Source organism: Cyanistes caeruleus, chromosome 11 (genome assembly GCF_971803275.1).
Source record: "Cyanistes caeruleus chromosome 11, bCyaCae1.hap1.1, whole genome shotgun sequence".
NCBI classification, from domain to species: domain Eukaryota; kingdom Metazoa; phylum Chordata; class Aves; order Passeriformes; family Paridae; genus Cyanistes; species Cyanistes caeruleus.
In genome coordinates this window covers 11,928,769-11,948,539 of record NC_141711.1, presented here as the reverse complement: position 1 = coordinate 11,948,539, position 19,771 = coordinate 11,928,769, and the positions used below count along the sequence as shown (strand labels likewise).

General features: G+C 52.4%; 2 protein-coding genes across 5 annotated transcripts in view; both read left to right on the top strand.

Annotated features, from left to right (window-relative positions):
* The window catches only part of NCKIPSD (NCK interacting protein with SH3 domain), a 49,885-nt gene extending 39,196 nt beyond the window's left edge, over positions 1 to 10,689 (top strand). For all 4 annotated transcript variants that reach the window (XM_086846257.1, XM_086846256.1, XM_023935370.2 and 1 more), the window contains 5 exons: positions 3,418 to 3,498; positions 4,741 to 4,869; positions 6,706 to 6,798; positions 8,314 to 8,486; positions 9,046 to 10,689. In XM_086846257.1, the coding sequence (XP_086702383.1) occupies positions 3,418 to 3,498; positions 4,741 to 4,869; positions 6,706 to 6,798; positions 8,314 to 8,486; positions 9,046 to 9,249 (680 nt within the window). In that variant the 3' untranslated portion in view covers positions 9,250 to 10,689. The remainder of the gene's footprint in view (positions 1 to 3,417; positions 3,499 to 4,740; positions 4,870 to 6,705; positions 6,799 to 8,313; positions 8,487 to 9,045) is intronic.
* Positions 10,690 to 15,052: 4,363 nt separating this feature from the next.
* CELSR3 (cadherin EGF LAG seven-pass G-type receptor 3) overlaps positions 15,053 to 19,771 on the top strand; it is a 31,388-nt gene continuing 26,669 nt past the window's right edge. Inside the window, exon 1 of the mRNA XM_086846252.1 lies at positions 15,053 to 18,177. Coding sequence (XP_086702378.1) covers positions 15,057 to 18,177 — 3,121 coding nt within the window. The 5' untranslated portion in view covers positions 15,053 to 15,056. The remainder of the gene's footprint in view (positions 18,178 to 19,771) is intronic.

Below are 19,771 nucleotides of genomic sequence, written 5' to 3'. Positions count from 1 at the left end.
AGCAAGTCTTAGCTCTGCTTTGGGATCCTAAAAGTATGGCAGTGGAAGTGGGTGAGAAGTGTCTCTGCTGTGTCCTCTGAGCTGCCAACCTGCAGCTCTGCAGCATATCCCTTTCCCTAGCATCATCTCAAGGTGAGGATTTTTTCCTTCCTTGGTGTGAGGTGGTCCAGTTGGAATGCTACTCCTCCTTTGCTGACAGACCACTGTGTAGATGCAGGAGCCTCACAAATCAGTGTCCTCATCCTGTGCTGCTTTCCTTGTGCTAAGCTTTATGGTAGGCATAAATGCCATTGTGCAATGGCATCTGTGCATCATCCAGTCCTCTCAGCCTTCACAGTGGGGCTGCAGCAGGGGTAACCATACTTGGCCCAAATGTGTCTGTCCTTCAGAGGTGTTTCAGGGCATTAGTAGTTCCCTCCTGCCATTCTGGTGCTTTACTGCTTCATGTGCTGCCAGCAAATGGCAAGCTTGTGTGAAAACATGACCTTGAATCCTAGCATGACTTGAGCTTATTTTGGTACTAGAAACTGGGGAATAGCAGCTGATCCATGACATGCTGTGGAATAGCTAATCCCTTCTGTGGGTGACTGGAGCCAAGAGCAGTCAGTGCCAACACTACACAACTGGGGAGTGTGGAACTGGCTGCAGCAGCTCTATGGGATCTCTCCTGGCTTATTATTGAAGAGCAGCTGAGGCAGAAGCTTGGTCTGTGAATGCTGTGTGCCTTTGGTGAGAAGGACTTTACCCTGGGACTGATGCAGGCATGTTGGCTGCTGGCCAGTTCTTCTGCAGATGTTTAGGTCTTACTGCTTCTGAACAGCTCCTTCCCTCTGCTGCAGCTGGCCTGCACATCTGGCCATGTTAGAACACCTTATAATAAGCCACAGCAAAACAGAATTAGCCAGAACAGTTCCAAAGAAAACAGACTGGGATAATCCAGTCTATAATCATGACTTTCTCCCTTGTTGCAGCACAGTTTACATGCAAGTCAGCTGTCTTCTCCCTTCAGTCATAGATAATTGTGTCTGCTCCCAGTGCCCACATTTCACACTGTTGTGTTTAGAAGGTGGAAGCAAGGTTTTCAAAGGCCTCTGAGAAATGCTTTTCATACATGATTGCAGTTTCTCACAACTATCTCAGTAGACTTCAGCAATGCAGGCTGGTAAGCAAACAGCTGTATCTCTCCTGCCTGTCATGGCTACTTCAGTGATGCTTCTCAGTCTGTTGTCAGCAGTCCCTCTGCTTCAGCAGAGCTCCATTGATACTATTTAATTTCTGACAGCCACTGGTACTGCTCTGTAAGGTAGAAAAGAAAAAAAAAAAAAAAAAGACTGTGTTTTGACTGACAGTTACTCTATTCTTCTGCATTGTAAGTCTTGGAGTCTTGTCCTGCTGCAGCTGGGACACTCCCAAAAGCTTGTAGAGCCTGTGCAGGATGAGTGTCCTGGGTTAATCTGAATTTGCCTCAAGTTCAGGTTTCTGGTTGGTTTCAGCATTTTTTGATTTGTTGTCTTTAGGGAAATACAGCAAGAGTTGGCTCCTAGTCATGTAGACTACTGTCAACCAAGATGAATGGACATCAGTTAATGGCAGATGGACCAAGGAGGTATAAAACTAGTCTCATCCCTCCCATGTCTAGTCTGTTCTTCCATATTTGCTACTGTCATTTTTATCACTGGCTTCTGGATTCATAAACTGGCTTCAGTTTATTTCATTGCTCCTGATGTGATGAGAGCAAATGTTTTGTTGACAAAAGGAAGCCTTTCTAGGAACATGAGAACAGCAGCTCCCTGTCTGCCTACTGCAGTGTCTTGCTTCTGAGACCCAGGTCCTGTAGCCATGGAGGAAAGAATGAAAAAATCATGTGGTGAACAGTTTGCCAGATCCTTTTTCTGCTACAGTGTGCTTTGGCATCACTGTCACCTTATAGCTGAGAACTTCTTATATAAGAAGTGTGAATTATATTTAAATCGTTTAATATCCTCCCTCTCTGTTTACGGAGAGTAAACAGCAGTTTTCAGCCTTCATTTGCTGCCACATGGTCTACAAACTCTTAATCTTGTTCATACTGTAGTATCTGGTTAAGCTGCAAATTACCTACTTTTACTCAAAGTACTTGCCAATTGAAAACTGGCGTCGTGTGGAACTGTGACAGTGTGTGTGCTTTGAGTGGAGAGGCTTTGCTGTCAGAGCTGACTTTGCAGGGGCCATGGGGCTGGAATGACTCAGTAGCACTTTGTCCCCCATGCTGACAGTAAACCTGAGACCTGCCAAATCTTGCAAGTCCTTTGGCCAAAGCCAGGAGTAAGTGATGACAGTGAAGGCATCAGCCTGAGCAGTCAAAGCCAAACTGCAGGGTGCAGATGCTTAGAGATGGGTTGGTTTGTGCATGAAGAAGTGAAATATCTTAAAGGGTTTGGAAGGGGCACTGGAAGTGGTGTGTGTTGTGCAGGGCAGAAGAAGTATGGCCAGGAAAAGCATTGTAGATTGAAGGAGCCTTTTTCTCCTCTGATGAAAAGTAGTTTTGGTCAGTTTTTCATATTTACACCTTCAGTTTCCTTGTGCCCCAGGGCTCTTTCTGGTAGATGTAGCTGAACTTTATTTACCCAGTATGTGTGGTAACCTATATATAATAATACTCATTTTTCCTATTGCCTTTAGACTTGCTGAACTGGACAGAGGCTACATTTGATGAGGGCACAGATCCTATTCCATGATTTATTTTTTTTTTTTTTTGTTCTGCAATTATCTATTAAGAGGTATCCATTAATTAAAATTCAGAAAAGACACTGTCAGGGGTTCTTTGGAGTATTCTCATATAGCTGCTGCCAGCGAAAATTATGTTGGACTAGCAGGCTGTGGGATGTATCAGTGCTGGAGATGTGTGGCCTGGGAGGTGGGCAGATGCACAGCCTGAGCAGTGATCTGGTCTCCCCAGGGACCTTTTATACCTTCAGGCAGAGCTGAGGTAGCAAAAGTAGAGCAGTGCAGAGATGGTAACAAGCAGCATGGCTGTCTGGGGGTGGTGTTGGTTGGAACAGGCAGTATTTTGAGCTGGCCAGATGGATGCTTTTTCTGGGTTCAATAATTACATAACTATGGGATGTGTCCTGGGACTGTGCAGGGGAGGTTTTTAATTATTCAGATCAAGTTTGCCCAGATCCTCTGAAGTGGAGGGGAAAAAAATAGAGGACTCTTGTTATGATTATTTTTAAATTGCTTTGGAAACACATGGCAGAGAAGGCGTGTGGTGTGCTAAAATGGGGAAAAACACCCTTACTGCTCAGTCAATACAGGAGTGAGGAGAAGGTTAATCAGTGTTAAATGCGTGTATTAAATGTGTTAATTTCCCCGGCTGCAGCTGGGGAAAGGTTTCACATCCTCAGAAGAACTAATGACAGGACCTTTGTCTTGCAGATCATCAAAAAATGTGTTACTCTGCACTGGTGCTGGCCATGATGTTCTCCATGGGGGAGCCCCTGCCATACCACCACTATGGTAAGATTGGGTTGTGCTCCTCGCAGAGCTGGGGGTGGGATGTCTGGGGCGTGCTGGCAGACATGGGGAAGGGACTATTCCTGAGGGTCAAGGTGGGGGACATCTCAGTGACCCAGCCAGAGTAGGATGTGTTCTTTATTGATAGATTCTGGCAGCTGAAGCACTGGGCTGAGATGCCAGATTTCCAAAGAGCAGCAGAAATCTGGGTTAGAGCAGTGGAGGACTGAATGCCACACTGCAGGTGACACGGATTTGCCCATCCCTGTGACTTAGTGGCATTTGGTTTTACCTCTGGCCTGTGTGAAAGCACACACCTCTTACTTTCTTTGGAGACTGTCTGCTGATGAGACTGAGATCCCAGATCCCTGCACAAACACCCACTAAGGCTGTCAGCTGCATAATGTGGCCTCTTTCTGGTCTCTCTTCTAGCAGGATAGTGCAGCCCTCTGTAGTTCAGGCTCTTAGGGAAAGTGGAGATGATTAAGGGTACTGCAGTCAATAACAAAGTGCAAATATTCTCCCTGTTTTATCCTCTGTCATTCTATTTCAGCCAGAAAGTACTGCCCACTTCTTCCCAAGGATATGTTGTATTTGGGAAATTCTGGGCTTAATGTTACTAGAAAGGCAGTAGAGACTTTTTTAAGTGTCTTGTCAGCAGCTTTACCTTAACACCGGGTAAACCTGTACAAGATTTAAACTGGTGCAGTAGAGACTGGAATGAGCCTCTATGCCTCCTGTTTTCCTCTCCCTGTGTAACCCTGTCAGTTATTTCCTGCAGGTGGACTTATTTACATGAACTCCTGAGCTTTCCTAATAGCTGAATTGAAAACTGGGTTATTACTAATGATCTAGATTTTTAGTTTTGTTTTTTTTTAAAGAGAGCAATTAAACCAGTGGTCAAGAACACCAATCTCTTTCTACCTTGAAGCCTTCACTGGTGGCATTGGTTCTGCAACAGCTAGAATAGAATTTGGTGTTTTGTTTACTCAAAAAAAAATGCCAGTAGGGGTACCAAATTTCAGCAATCCCCTGTGCTGTGTCTCACACAAAGATGCTTCAGTGGTCTATGTGGTCCACTTGAAGAGCCCTTCATTCCCTGAATGAAGGGCTCTTCAAGTGGACTAGACAAACCACTGAAGCACTCCACCAGTGTTTTTTAAGCATGAAAGAAGTGGCTTGGGTGGTCCCTTGTTGCTTGGTTTATTTTCACTGTGCTGTAAATGCCCCTTTCTCCTTGTGCAGAACATCTCAACTCTCAGTTTGTGCAGTTCCTGCTGGATGTGATTGAGGACGGGCTGCCCTCGGACACCACTGACCAGCTGCCTGACTTATTTGTCAACGTCCTTCTGGCCTTCAATCTCCACATTCCAGGTTAAATTGAGGCTGCTGTGCCATGGCAGGATTTCAGTGGTGTGGAGTGAGAGTGTGAAAAATGAGGAAGGAGAATCTCACTGGGTCTTGTTGGTGCTGTAACCACCAACCAGCTCTCCTAGTCTCTGGCACTACACTGTGTTTAAATATGGCACAAAACCCTAGAGGTAAAAATGGACTGAGAGCCCCTGCCCAGCAGCTCTGGACAGCTCAGTGGATTTGTCACTGGGCTTTCACAGTGCTCAGTCAAAAGAGTTGTTGGGCTGTACTTGCAGAGCATGAATGGGGTTAATTTATAGGCTCAGGTGACTTGGGAGAGAAGATGCTTCAGTGGGCATTTCTTGATACCAATTCAGAACAAAAGTCCTCTGCCTTCTGCCAGTCTTGGCAAAGCTTCTGCTTCTCTGTCCATGCTGCCTGAAGCTCATGGTGCCAAGTTGTTCAGGCCAGGCCCTTCAGCATTGGCCTGAGCTGTACTCTTGCCCCTTTGCCCTTGTTCTTTGTCCTCCCTGCCCTGCTGAGCTCCATGAGGACAGACAGCAGATCAGGTCCTTAGTGAAGAAGTCCTTCCTTCCCTCTGCCTGCACATTTTGAAGCCTGTTGGAAGATTGGAGTGTAGTTCCAGGTCCTGCTAAGAAAGGTCATTCCTTAACCCAGTTTCCTGTTGCTCCAACTGTATTTAGTTAATTACTTACTCATGATCTGCTTCATGACATTATCCTTGATTTTTTTTGAGAGAGGGGAGGATAAAACAGCAATGATATGTCCAGTAATTTACCTGTTATTTTGTATTGTCTGTCATTAAAATTTATGCAAAAGTTTCTAATTTCATGTGAAAGTTGATTGCACGGAGACTGATTAAGTATATCTCTGCTGCTTTCATTCATTACTCCTTCCCACACGTACCCAGATCCTTGCTGGCTGCAGTAATTAGGCAGTAATGCATGACAGGCAGTGTGTTTCTGGGGATTATTGCCCACCTGGGGCATAGCTGAGAGCAGTGACTTTTTCTCTGATGCTAAGAACACGTTAAATGATGTTCACATTGCATATTGGTGGATTGAATTTTTTATCCCTGTGTCTGCATGATTCATCTATCATGCCATTCAGTGGTGCAGCATTACTTCAAAAACTCTCCTAAATGCGTATTATATTGACACCCTTCGGGATCCTGAAACGCTTTGCAGCCTGTGAAGTACTACAGGCCACAGAAACAGCCACACTGTGCTTATGTGTGGCTATTTCTGTGTTTATGTGATTGAGTGTGCACACTCACACACAGATAAACCAGGGTAAATGCATTTTACAGCAAATCACTCTCAGAGCAGGCAGGGGGACAGTTCCTAGAAGTCCTCAGCCTGTACCTTTGCACTGCACAGTGCTGAGTGCTGGGAAGAACTTTTCTCTTCTGGGATGCTCCTGGGACCCTTCTTAAGAGAACTTGTAAGACTCTTAAGTTCCAGAAGGGTACTGCTAATAGGAAATAAGAAGGTACCAAAGAATGGAGCCCTTGTATGCAGAGGGTTGTGAGCAGAGGTAATGCTTCACAACACAGTCTTTGCAAGGTATTTTCCCAGTGTTTGGCTGGCACACCAGGAATCAGATATACAGAGAAAGGACCAAGTCCCAAGTGTTTCATGTACTATTTCCAGATTTATTTCACCTTCTCTCTCTCTGCCCACCCATTCTGTGGCCTGAAACATTTTGATGCCCTGATAAACTCTGGTTCCCCAAAGCTCCCCAGAGGACTGATGTGAAATAGGAGCCACCCATTATGTGTTTATCACCATGGTCTTCAGGAGTCAAAGGGAGATGCTAAACAGGTTTCTTCCTTAGTTCCAGAACACAGTGTGATCATGACTACAATAAGCAAGCACTCCAACGTCAAGACTTTCACAGAGAAGCTGCTGCTGCTGCTGAACAGAGGAGGTGAGTGTGTGTGGCACTGTTACATGCCTGGCAGGGGGTGCACACAGGCACTTGGGGAGAAAAGCCCAATGTTCGTTATGGGATAGGATGTCAGGGGTGCAGGTAGCTGAGGAGCTGTCAGCTCAGGTTGTGCTGTGCTGCTTCCTGGGTAGTTTGTGAGGGTGACAGTCTGCATTGCTGAGGATGGAGCTGCACAAGGAATAAGGTAATGGCTAATGGCATCTATGGAGAGAGGACTGGCTGCCATTTCCATACTTCTGGGTCAGATCAGCTCCATCTCAGACCAGCTGCCATGGGCAAGCCTTTTTTTTGGGAGAAAGGCTGGTCCTGGGCCACTTCTGTCCTTGGATGGGCAGAGGATTCAATGTCAAACCTCTGCCTGTGCTGGCAAACATCTGCCCTGGGGGATAGATACAGCTTTTGTCTTCTGAAACACTGCTTAGAGTGGAACTTTCCATTTCTGAACTGCCAGCAGAGGGACAGCCTTGTGTCTGCTTCAGGCATGGAGTGAAATCCAGTGTACTTGTAGAGCTGTTGCAGAGCAGATTACTGGAACGCTGGAGATCCCTGCAGGAAGAGCGGTGCCAGGTCTTTCAGCCTGTGCTGCAGGCCACTATTGTGCTTTCTAATACCTTCTGGAGCACAGGGGCTTTGCTGCCTGAGAGAATTCATTTTGTTGAGTTGCTGGAAATAGCCCATCTTGTGATGCATGCAGCTCATCTTACTCTGGCTTTAGTTCTCTTTGGGGCTGCAGATCACCGTCTCCACACAATATCAGCTTGAGGGCAGCAGGCACCTTGCTGCTCTTCTGTCTGGCCTCCTCCCAAAGCCTTTGTTTAGCTCCTTTCCTGCCAGATTCCCTGCAGAGATCACCTTACAGTGAGGAGCTGGGAGAAGAAAGAGGGGGGGGCCACAACCTAATGAAGATGTTTCTCTTTTGACCGCCTTTCTGACAACTGCTGGGGGAGCTGCCATGGCCCAGATCCCCTCTTGGAGTCTGCAGGGATGTGTTTTGCAACAGAACAGGATGTGGTGGCTCATTTAAACTTGGAAATGTTTCTTTTCTTGCTTCTGGGACAGTACTAGTCTGGTCTCTGGTGAAAGCTTGTTTTTTGTACAGGCTCTGATGGGCTTTTCAGAGGGGTTATTGGACCTCTCTTAATAAACCAGCCAGAAAATGAGTGGTGGCTGTTGAGCAAAAACAGGAGATACTGAGAGGCAGTGTGCTAATGTGCTCTCACCTGGGATGGTCAGTGAAACATAAACAATGATTAATGCTAATTATAATGAGTTTGGTCTCATCTTGGTAGCCTGCAGAGCTGCCATCCTGATTACACACTTATGTGCAAGGCACTGAGGTCTTTGGGCACAAAAGCTATCCATGGGCAGGGAGTGGCTGACCAAGGGCAGGGCAGCCTCCTCTCCAAAGGGTCTAATGAAGGGAAATGCACTGAAGATGGAGCAGAGGGGCAATGGGGAGCATGTGGCTCAGCACAGTCTTTCTGCCTCCCCCAGATGATCCAGTTTCCATCTTCAAGCATCAGCCTCAGCCACCACACTCAGTGCTGAAGTTTCTGCAGGACATCTTTGCCAGCAAGGATACAGCCAGCATCTTCTATCACACAGACATGATGGTCCTGATAGACATCCTGGTGCGGCAGATTGCTGATCTCTCCCCTGGAGACAAGGTGCTCACAGTAACCCATAGGCATTGGGGAAGGGAGCACAGTCCCAAAGCAATGATGTTTTTCCTGGCCCCTCATGGGACCTGCTGGTGCAGGCAAGAGTGGAGTTCTGGGGTGGGCACAACATTTCTGGGTGCTTAAATCAACCTTGGGAGCTGAGGAGGAAGGGGAGAATTTATCCTGCCCAGCATGCCAGCATATTTGAAGAAAGATCTTCCAGGCTTCTGGTGGTCTGCACACTTCTGACCAGGGACCTTTGGGGAGAAAGACCCTCTGTAAGTAGCAGTAGGAGGAATCTCTCATTTGGTGTTGCAAGAGGCAGGGAACGTGCACGTGTTCAAGGGCAGGGGAGGAGCAGCACGCTTGCTGTGGGAAAAGCTGAGTTTTCCATACTTAGTAGTGATACTTAAGGAAAAGCAGGTGCCTCTGGAGTTGTGCTTTGGTTGATGATGCAGCAGCAGCTGTTCCTGTGCTTATGCTGTAATGGAGGCTGGCATGTTTGTTTATCCCACTTCAAATCTTTCACTGTGCTCTGTGGTTTGTCTCCCCTCCTACTTGGCAGCTGAGGATGGAGTATCTGTCCCTGATGCATGCCATCATCCGCTCCACGCCCTATCTGCAGCACCAGCACCGCCTCGCTGACCTGCAGGGCATCCTGCAGCGCATCCTGGGTGAGGAGGAGGATGACCAGCAGTGCCAGATGGAGAAACTGATCATCTTGGAGATTTATAAGGAGTTTCCAGAAATCTCTTCTGGTACCAGCTAATGCTTCTCAGCTTGGACTGGAGTTTGAACCACTTGGATCGACTATGTCTTTTGTTGACACTTTCTCCCCATTCCCTCCCAGTTCAGCTCATACCTTATATCCCTCTGTGTGAGGCCTAAGGTTGGGACAGTGTTCACCGGCCCTTTGGAAGCGCCAGCAGCAGAGAGGGTGTGGGGTGCCCCCGGGGCCTGTGCCCAGGGCAGGCATAGCAGGGTGGGTGCTGGCACGTGGTTTGCCTGCAAGACTCAGCAGGAGCTATTTGGGCAGCTGGTGTTAGTGGGAAGGGCAGAGAGCTTGTGGGGGCTTAGCAGCCAGTATGGGGGGATGTTCAGCTGCACTGGTGTCCCAAGGTCCTGAAGAGAAAGGCCTTTGCCTTAGAGTATCACTTCTTTTCCATGTGCGTCTCTCTCCCTGCAGTGACCAAGTGGAGTCCGCTGGTGCTTGGAAGAAGCTTTTGTAACATCTGTTTTGTTTCCTGCTGCTAGTGCCAATGTGCTGCAGCCCTGCCAAGGGAAAGTAGCTGCTCGCTGTCTAATGCCTCGTCTAGTGAGCCTTTCACTCCCTCCTAGCCTTCAGCTTTGCCTCTGGGCAGCAGCCCACCTTGGGTCATGGAGGTCTTACCCAGCAGCTGCTTTTCAATCTGCTTTCTATAGTGATGTTTAAATCTCAATTTCTTGCACACTGTGGCAGCCTAGAAGTAAGAGCCACGTGGGTGACACTGCCCTTAGGAAGCCCTTGGCCAGACACAGCACTAAGACGTGTCCTGCCAGGTGAAGCTGCCACTTGCCACCTCTCTTGCAGCATTGCCTCGAGCAGAGGGGCTGCCCTTGGGCAGATGCGCTCTGTTCGTGAAGCACGTGCATTTCTTGCCTTGAGCTTCATAGTAGCTCTGCCTCACTGCCCTCCCTGTCCCCATGGCAGCACTCAGAGGCAGCGTGAGCCTGGTGTCCAGTAGCTGTTTGTGACTATGCTAACTGTGGGGAACCCTTATTTTTATTTCCTCTAGGTTTCTAGCAAATGGGATTAACCTGCTTCCAGATAGTCACACACACTAACATGGGTCTCTTTGGTATTTGTGTGCACAATGTGGTCACTCCCTGTCCCCAGGTCTTCTTTTGCAGTAGCCAGTGTAGGAGCTGTGAAACTGGAAATACTGGGCACTGTATTTACTTTAATTTTTATTTTTTTTTGTTAGCTTGAGATCACACAAGCTCTGCAGGCCTGGACTGGCTACTGAGGCAGTGATGCTTTGAGAACAGAGGGGGTTGGCCTGGCAGCCAAAGGGGGAAAGGAAGTCAGCCTGGAAATGCCCAAGCTTAATAACCATCCTAGCAGAGAAACCTATTTTTGCCCTGTAAAAATGTATGAATGTCAAAAGGGATCCTGTATTTTCTTAAACTAAGTGTAACCTGCAGAAGAATAAAAATGTCTTAAACTGGACTTCTGTGAGTGTAGCCCTGCCTGCCCAATCCTGTCATGGGGACACCAAAGCATCAGGGGTGGTAGGGTGCATGCTGCCCACAGAGGCAAAGCAGTAGGTGCTGATCTCCAAATGGGGGTAATGCAGTCAATTTCCCTCATTCAGCTTCTTGCCTTGTCTTTTTCTACTACGTTGCTAGCTGACAAGGAAGGCTTGGAGGACAGCAGCCCTTGCAAGGGGCACAGCTGTCATCGCTGGGGCCTGCCCAGCATTGCTGCCCCACGTGAAGGGTTTGGCAGAGCTGGACTCACAGTTCACTTCCCATAAGGTACAAGCAGCCTCGGCTGGCTCACAGCAGAGCTGCCAAGGCAGCGAGCCTGGGCAAGGAAGGGTTTAATGAAAGTCTGTACTGAGTGTAATGAATTGTGCTTTGGCTGTGGATGTGTGCTCCCAAACCTCAGCCTGTGCCTGCAGCTCTGGGGTGCCTGGGATGGCAGGGGTTCTGCAGTGCGAGGACAGCAGGCACTGAGCAGAGCACTAGTAGCAGGAAGAGCTACTTGGCAGCAGGAAGCTGGTCTCTGCTTGTGGCTCTGTGACAAGGGAACCAGCCAGGCCACTGTCAGGGCAGCGGTGTAAATGCCAGGTGCAAGCTGTGCCACTCCAAACACAGGGATGGCATCAAACAGAGCTACCTGCAGAATCGGGGCCAGGATTGTCCCAGCTCCTGCCTCTTTGGCCTGTGTCTCAAAGTCCCTAGGTGTGTGGCCTTGTAGTGTGCAATTTGTACACCTGGGGACAATCGTGACAAGTAAGGACTGCCCGGTGCTCATTGGTGTGTCCCCCATGGTGGCTCTCCTGTGCCCCACTGCTCTGTGCAGCACATGATTGCATGTGCCCCTGAGCCAACCTCGGCTTGCTTCCAAGTGCTGCTGGGGCTTGTTGGCCCGTGACCTGCTGCTGTGGTGAGATGTTCATCTGGTACTTGCCCTCAGTGACACAGCACAGGCTTTGCTGTGCCAGGCAAACCCAGCAGTGGCAGGACCTGTGGCTCTGCTTGCCAGGAGCCCAGACTGCAGAGCTTGTGGCTCCCATTGGCATTCCTGAGCCATTGCTGTCCATGGGGTTGCTCACCCTATCCCAGCTGCACAGTAGCATAGCACCTTCTGTCCCACCACCCTGCTGCCACCACAGCCAGGGGCTGGGAGAGCTGAGGGGGAAGCTGGCTGTGAGGTCCAGGGGGAGAAATACACCTGCTGGCCAGGAAAGGCTTTCCCCACATCCCAGGGAATCAAACTGCAGCATGTAAACTCATTGTCCCCAGCCTGCTCAGCAGGTCCTGCTCTTCATGTAGGTGAGACCCTCAAGATTGTTTGCTGTACTAAGACACAATTAGAGCAGTGTCTCCTCGTACTGCTGTTTTATTGTGGTGCAACAGTGAGGGGTATTGGGGGGCTGGCATTGTGGGAGTGATACATTGCCTGTGACCTGCGCTTCTGCTTTATTGTCTGGAATGATTCAATTACAACTATTTTGTGGCAGTAATACCCTGATAATTTTCTCCTCCTCCCCTGAGCTGTCAAGCTGGGTAATTAGAACAAATAAACTTGAAAGCCTTCATTACTTTTAAAAAGTATTGCCTCTCTCCTGATTTGGTTTCCTGATGGCACATCCCCAGTGTGAGGAGGTGTGATGTATGATCCAGCCAGTGTTTTCCTGTTGCATCTGAGTGATGTTTAATGAGGTTTCATGGGTGAGCTGTGTGCAGGGCCAGGGCTGCTCTGGCATTATCCTAACGGCACTGGGAGGGCTTAAGTGGATGCTGAAGGGTTTGTAGGGGAGAACGTAAATCTCCCAAGAGCACAGTATGGCCACAGCCCTGTCAGTGCTGGTGCTGGACCACCCAAAGCAGAGGTGTTAGGTGGTGGTTGAGGAGTTACTCACAGCAGGTGACCCATCCTATGGAGTTCATAAAGTAAAGTTGGCTTCTCCAGGGGCTTAGACATCCACACTCACTGGGTGTCAGCCCTGAGCACTGTGTCAGCTCCAGGGGAACTTCTCTCTGCCGCATGCTCGGCTGCACTGGCCGCCACTTTAGGGCCTGCCTGGTATTTCCTGTCATGGTCCTACAACACGTGCTCAGCGCAAGCAACAGGGCAAGGACAAGCCCTGCCTGCTCTGCCCACCCTGTGGCTTCCCCGGTGGTGGCCAGGCCTTGGCTTCTGCAGGGGTGATGATGGGAGGAGGGAGTCACCAGCCCTGCATGAAGTGAACCAGTGGTTTGGGGACATACTGGTTGTGCTGCAGACCCCATGTTGTATTTTCTTGGTTTCCACCCTAGGAATGAGAACCTGCTTGCTGTCAAACCCCTGATCAGTGGGCAGCATGCGCTCTTCCCACCCCCTCGTTTACACTAACAATAATTGCCAGGGGGACCATCTGTCACCGTTGGTGGAACCAAAGCTGGGTGAGAGCTGGTAGTGGCCATGGCTAATGGGGGAGTACTGGAACACGGAGCAGAGAAGCAAAGCACTGGTGATAGCAGGATTCAGTGCTGTGGCAGCAGCATGTGGGATGCCATGGCCCCAGCCATAGCTGGAACAGAGGACACCACCAGGACAGTGGCAGCTGGACTGCCTTGAGGTCCTGAGACCTGTGTCATGGGGCCAACACATCTCCTGTGACCCCTCTTTGCTGTGCAGATGCACATGCTGTGCTGTCCAAAGCAGTGTGTAGCTCCCAGGCAGCCACTCAGATTTCTGCAAGGGGACAGTGAGACCCTGCACAGCCCTGTGTTGTTTCCTGGGGGGTGGGAATGTGTTGGAGAGCGACTGTGGCTCCTGCAGTGTTGGGAGTGCCAGCTGAGCAGTGCAATGCCGCCTCCAGCGTGAAGCCATCCCACTGGTAATTTGTGTTTGTTTTAGAAGCTATGCAGGGCTATACAAGGGCTGCCAGCGATATCTAGCCTGGCTGAGGTGTGGATATGGGGGCCCTCCTGCTCTTCAGCCTACAACACCCTGAACAACAGTCCATCCAACACAGCAGGCTCTTGCAGCCCCTTTTGAGCTGGGATGTGCATGGAGGCACAGGATGTCATCCCATGTATGCCCTGCCCTTTCCTACCCCATCCTAAACTCCCCCCATCTCCCAGATTTGCTCTGTTTTCCTCCCTGACACAGTTCTTTCTTCCCTAGCATTTGCTCCAGTGTGCCCTCTCCTTCATCAGGACATGGCCAAGGATGTCCCTCTACCATGGCATGCAAAACACTAATGAGGACCTAAACCCTGTTATTCCTAAGCCTGTTATGAGCTCCAGTGGATTAGGACATTAGTTGATTGAATCAAACCAACAAATAAATTATGAGGCTGATACATTAATGAATCACCATAATGCAAGGGGCTCAAACTGAATTTTCCTTGAAAAAAAGTAGGGTTGAGGGGTGGGGTTTTTTGTTGTTTTTTTGGTTTTTTTTTTTTAAATCAGGGGCACAGGAAGGAATATCTGCAACTTTCCCTCTGGTGATGATGCCACACCTTGTGGAGTCTGTGTCCAGGAAGCAGAGTGGGATAGCTAAATTTGTGCCACGCACTTGGGTCTGGGTGGGGAGCCGGGTGGCAGGGGCCGTGACACCACTTGCACCGCCTGCAAGAGCGGGACACAGGGAAGCCCATCGTCATTTACACAGTAAAATGCTCAAGGTGCTGCTGCTTCCAGATGGCCGTGGGGGAGTGGAAGGGGCCCGCGGGGCTGCCAAGGGATGGCAGTGCCTCCTGCCTAAGCAAGGCACTTTCCTGCCTTGCCCTTTGTGTCGGCGGCAGGGCGGCTGTCTCGGGCTCTCCTCGGGCAGGGGGCACAGCCTGGCCCAGGGGACGCCGGCAGTGGCACGGGACTGCTGTGGCGCCTGGAGCACCGGCAGCGCCGCAGCAGCGGCTCGGTGTGTGCCCGCTATCCGCGGGCTCCGCGCTTTCGGCAGGGAGGCTCCGGGAGCCCCTCACGCCGGGCCGGCCGGTGCAGCTCCTCGCAAAGACCTGGCCGGCAGCGCTGAGCCCGCGGGGTCACGGCCCGCTCCGGGGCCGGCAGTGGGCAGCCGGCAGCGGCCGGTGCGGCCGGCCCGGGGACGGGAGCTCCGCAGAGCAGCCGGCTCGCCGCGGCACAGCAGCGCTCGCCACAGCCCGCTCGCCCGGGCTCAAGATGGCGGCGCAGGGCGGGGAGGGCGCGGCGGGGCGGGGCGGCGGGAGCCATGTTGGGGCTGCGGGAGGAGCCGCCACCACCCCCGGCAGCAGCAGCGGCGGCGGCGGCGGGGCAGGGGGCGGCCATCGCCGGCGCGAGCGGGGGCAGCGCCGAGCCCACCTCCGTGCGCCCGGGCCGGGCGGCGGCCGCCGAGGCACCATGGCGGCGGCGGAGGAGCCGGTGGCCGCCCCGAGCCGCTCCTGCTGCCGCCGCCACCGGGAGCCGCCGCCGCCGCCGCCGCTACTGCTGGTGCTGCTACCGCTCCTGCTGCTGCCTTTGTTCCCCTCCGGGCTGGGGGCCACCGCGCCGCCGCCGCCGGCAGGCTGGGGGCCGCCGGCCCGCTGGGGCTGTCCCGCCGCCGCGCCGTGCCGGGCTGCGGCCGTGCCCCCGGGGCTGCCCCCGGCACCGCGCCGCCGGTCCCCGCCGCGCTGCCCGCCCCGCGCCGCACAGCCGCCGCCGCTGCCCTCGGTCCCGGGGCGGCGGGGCCGGCGCGCAGCCCCGAACCGCCACCCGCTGTTCCCCCAGTACAACTACCAGGCGGAGGTGGCGGAGAACCAGCCGGCGGGGACGGCGGTGGTGGCGGTGGTGGCCCAGGACCCCGACGGGGGCGAGGCGGGGCGGCTGGTGTACTCCATGGATGCGCTGATGAACAGCCGCTCGCGGGATCTGTTCAGCATCGACCCGCGGGCCGGGCTCATCTCCACCACCCAGGCCCTGGACCGCGAGAGCATGGACCTGCACTACTTCCGAGTGACGGCCACTGACCACGGGGCACCGCGGCTCTCCGCCACCACCATGGTGGCCATCACTGTGGCTGACCGCAACGACCACGACCCCGTCTTCGAGCAGGGCGAGTACCGGGAGACCATCCGGGAGAACGTTGAGGAAGGATACCCCATTCTGCAGCTGCGGGCCACCGATGTCGACTCCCTGCCCAATGCCAACATCCGCTACCGCTTTGTCAATGAACGGGCTGCCTACGACGTCTTTGAGATTGATCCCCGCTCTGGCCTCATCACCACCAGCGGGCCAGTGGACAGGGAGAAGATGGAGAAGTACTCCCTGGTGGTGGAAGCCAATGACCAGGGCAGGGAGCCGGGGCCCCGCTCTGCCACTGTCAAGGTCTACATCACAGTCCTTGATGAGAATGACAACATCCCTCAGTTCAGTGAGAAGCGCTATATTGTCCAAGTGAGGGAGGACATCCGGCCCCACACCGAGATCCTGCGTGTCACCGCCACGGACCTGGACAAGGATAACAACGCGCTGGTGCACTACAACATCATCAGTGGGAACAGTCGGGGCCAGTTCTCCATTGACAGTGTCACTGGGGAAATACAGGTGGTGGCCCCTCTGGATTTTGAGGTGGAGCGGGAGTACGCCCTGAGGATTCGGGCTCAGGATGCGGGGCGTCCTCCTCTTTCTAACAACACTGGCATGGCGAGCATCCAGGTGGTGGACATCAATGACCATGCCCCCATTTTTGTCAGTACCCCTTTTCAAATCTCCGTCCTGGAGAATGCTCCCCTTGGCCACTCCGTCATCCACATCCAGGCCGTGGATGCAGACTACGGTGAGAACTCGCGCCTGGAGTACAAACTGACAGGGGTCTCGGCTGACACACCCTTTGTGGTGAACAGTGCCACGGGGTGGATCACAGTCAGTGGGCCCTTGGACCGAGAATCGGTCGAGCACTATTTTTTTGGGGTAGAGGCGCGTGACCATGGCTCTCCATCTTTATCTGCCTCAGCCAGTGTCACCATTACTGTCATGGATGTCAACGACAACCGCCCTGAGTTCACCCAGAAGGAATACTTCATCCGCCTGAACGAGGATGCAGCTGTGGGGACCAGCGTCCTCAGCGTCACGGCAGTCGACCGGGATGTGAACAGTGCCATCACGTACCAGATCACAGGAGGCAACACACGGAACCGCTTCTCCATCAGCACGCAGGGTGGGCTGGGGCTCATCACTCTGTCTCTGCCACTGGACTACAAGCAGGAGAGGCGCTATGTGCTCACCGTGACAGCCTCTGATCGCACCCTGCGTGACAACTGCCACGTTCACATCAACATCACCGATGCCAACACGCACCGGCCTGTGTTCCAGAGTGCCCACTACTCTGCGAGCATCAACGAGGACCGGCCTGTGGGCAGCACTGTGGTGGTGATCAGTGCCACGGACGATGATGTGGGGGAAAATGCCCGCATCACCTACTACCTGGAAGACAATGTCCCTCAGTTTCGTATTGATCCAGACTCTGGGGCCATCACTCTCCAGGCAGAACTGGACTATGAGGATCAGGTCACGTATACGTTGGCTATCACTGCCAAGGACAATGGGATCCCCCAGAAGGCAGACACCACATATGTTGAAATCATGGTGAATGACGTTAATGACAATGCCCCCCAGTTTGTCAGCCCTCATTACCAGGGCATGATCTCTGAGGATGCACCTCCCTTCACCAGTGTGCTCCAGATCTCTGCCACCGACCGGGATGCGCACACCAACGGGCGAGTGCAGTACACCTTCCAGAACGGGGAGGATGGGGATGGAGACTTCACCATCGAGCCCACCTCGGGGATCATTCGCACTGTGCGCAGGCTGGACCGTGAGAATGTTCCCGTCTATGAACTGACTGCCTACGCTGTGGACAGGGGCATCCCTCCTCAGCGAACTCCTGTCCACATCCAGGTTACCATTCAGGATGTGAATGACAATGCCCCCGTCTTTCCTGCTGAAGAGTTTGAAGTCTTGGTTAAGGAGAACAGCATCGTAGGCTCTGTGGTGGCCCAGATCACAGCTGTTGACCCGGATGAGGGACCCAATGCCCAGATCATGTACCAAATTGTGGAAGGCAACATCCCTGAGATATTCCAGATGGACATCTTTTCTGGGGAGCTCACAGCCTTGATCGACTTGGATTATGAGACAAAATCTGAATATGTGATTGTAGTGCAGGCCACCTCTGCCCCTCTGGTCAGCAGAGCTACAGTCCACATCAAACTCATTGACCAGAATGACAACAGCCCTGTTCTGAAGAACTTCCAAATCCTGTTCAATAACTACGTGTCCAATAAGTCCAACACCTTCCCCTCGGGGGTCATAGGGAAGGTCCCAGCATATGACCCAGATGCATCTGACCGCCTCTTCTACACCTTTGAGCGGGGAAATGAACTACACTTGTTGATTGTAAATCAGTCGAGCGGGGAGCTGAGGCTGAGCCGTAAGCTGGACAACAACCGTCCGCTTGTGGCCTCCATGCTGATGACTGTCACAGGTAGGGAGTGAAAATCATTAATTAATTCAATACAGTACCTTTGAGGGGCTCTGTGAGGTCCCTCTGGGGCAGTCCATTGTGCTTTGGGGGTTGGGTTGGGGACTGGTAACAAGATTTGGATTCAGAGTCCATTCCAGTCAGAGAATAGTGCTGGAGTGATCTGAAGGGTGGCATGGGAGGCAGGCTGTAAAGGGGCCAAGGCTGGAAATGGTCTGCAAGAACAAAGCATCGTTACTGAGCTCACTTCTGGCTGAGTGAGATCACTTCTGGCTGCTAGTGAGGCACCTTTAGAGGTGCTGTGGCAGCCAGTGTTGTGTGCCATAGGGTGCTGGCTCAGGAACGAGGCGGTTCCCAGGGTGGCCAAGCTGCTGGCCCAGGGGCTGGTACACTGCTTTGCTCCCAAGCCGGGGTGGCTCATCTCTCTGCCGGGACTGAGTGCTTCCCTGGCTCTGCACAGGAGGGAGGGATTGAGCTCAGTGCAGAAGGAACCCTCTTAAACACCCGTCTGCCTGTAGCAAACAGTTCAGTCCAGATTCTGACTGTGGCACCTGCCAACACTTGCTTTGTGAGCAGCTTCTAAAGCCTAGTACCGCCTTTCTGCAGCCAACTTCGGGTTGCAGGGGACAGCTGTGACAAACCTGAAGGCAGTGCCTGGAACTCTTGCATAGAGTGTGTTGTTGGAGTATCCAAATGCAGATGCTAGCTGTAGCTGGGGGTGGCTTTGTGAGGTGTTGGGGTGCTGTCTAGCCCAGCTGAGGACAGGACAAAGATGGACCTAGGGGCTTGCCTGTGAGCAAGCAGGGTTTGCACCTGGAGCTCCCAGAGCCTGAGCTTTGCCTTCACCGCTAGCCTTTCTTTTCTGGTGGATGCACGGTCTGAAATGGAGGCATCTGTCCATTGCTGAACCACGGAGCGGCTGCAGGAGGGAGGGCAAGAGCCCTCTCTGAAGGGGCCAAGCGTTGAATGGCCAGGAGTGTCTGGGGAGCTGTACTCTAAATTGTGATGCTCCGCTGACCGTCAGCTACCAGCTGCCTTCCCTTGGAGCTCTCTCAATCCGGCTTACTCTGTGAGAGGAGGCTCTCTTTCAAAAGATGGAGCAAGGGCTTTAAAAGCAGACCTGTTCAAGGCAATCCTACATGAGCAGCACCAGCCTGGCAGTGGGCTGGTGCTCTGGGGGCTAATTGTAGCCGCAGGGCTGGCCGAGAGCGGCTGCAGGCGAACGCATGCCCATTGCTGGAGGTGGGGGTGGTTTTGACCTTTCCAGTTTCTGCCCCAGTATGTTTATGCAAGCCCTGCCTCCTCACACACTTAACCCTGCACAAAGGCAGGAGACAATCACATCCTGAAGTCCTGTATCGAGCCGCCTCGTGGCAAGGGGGCCCTTGCAATTAGAATGTCGTCATCTTCCAGCGGGAAGGGAGAATGGGAGAGGTGTGCTCACGAAGGAGGGGAGAAGATGGAAGGGGAAGAGCAGTTCTGACGAGGGAAGTGAGATGCTGGAAAATGGGCCTTTTGTTGGGTTTTATATTGGCTGTGGAGGTGGAAGTCTAGTTTGGTTTTTCAGTCTTTGTTGTTGGAAGCCCCCCGCCCAGCT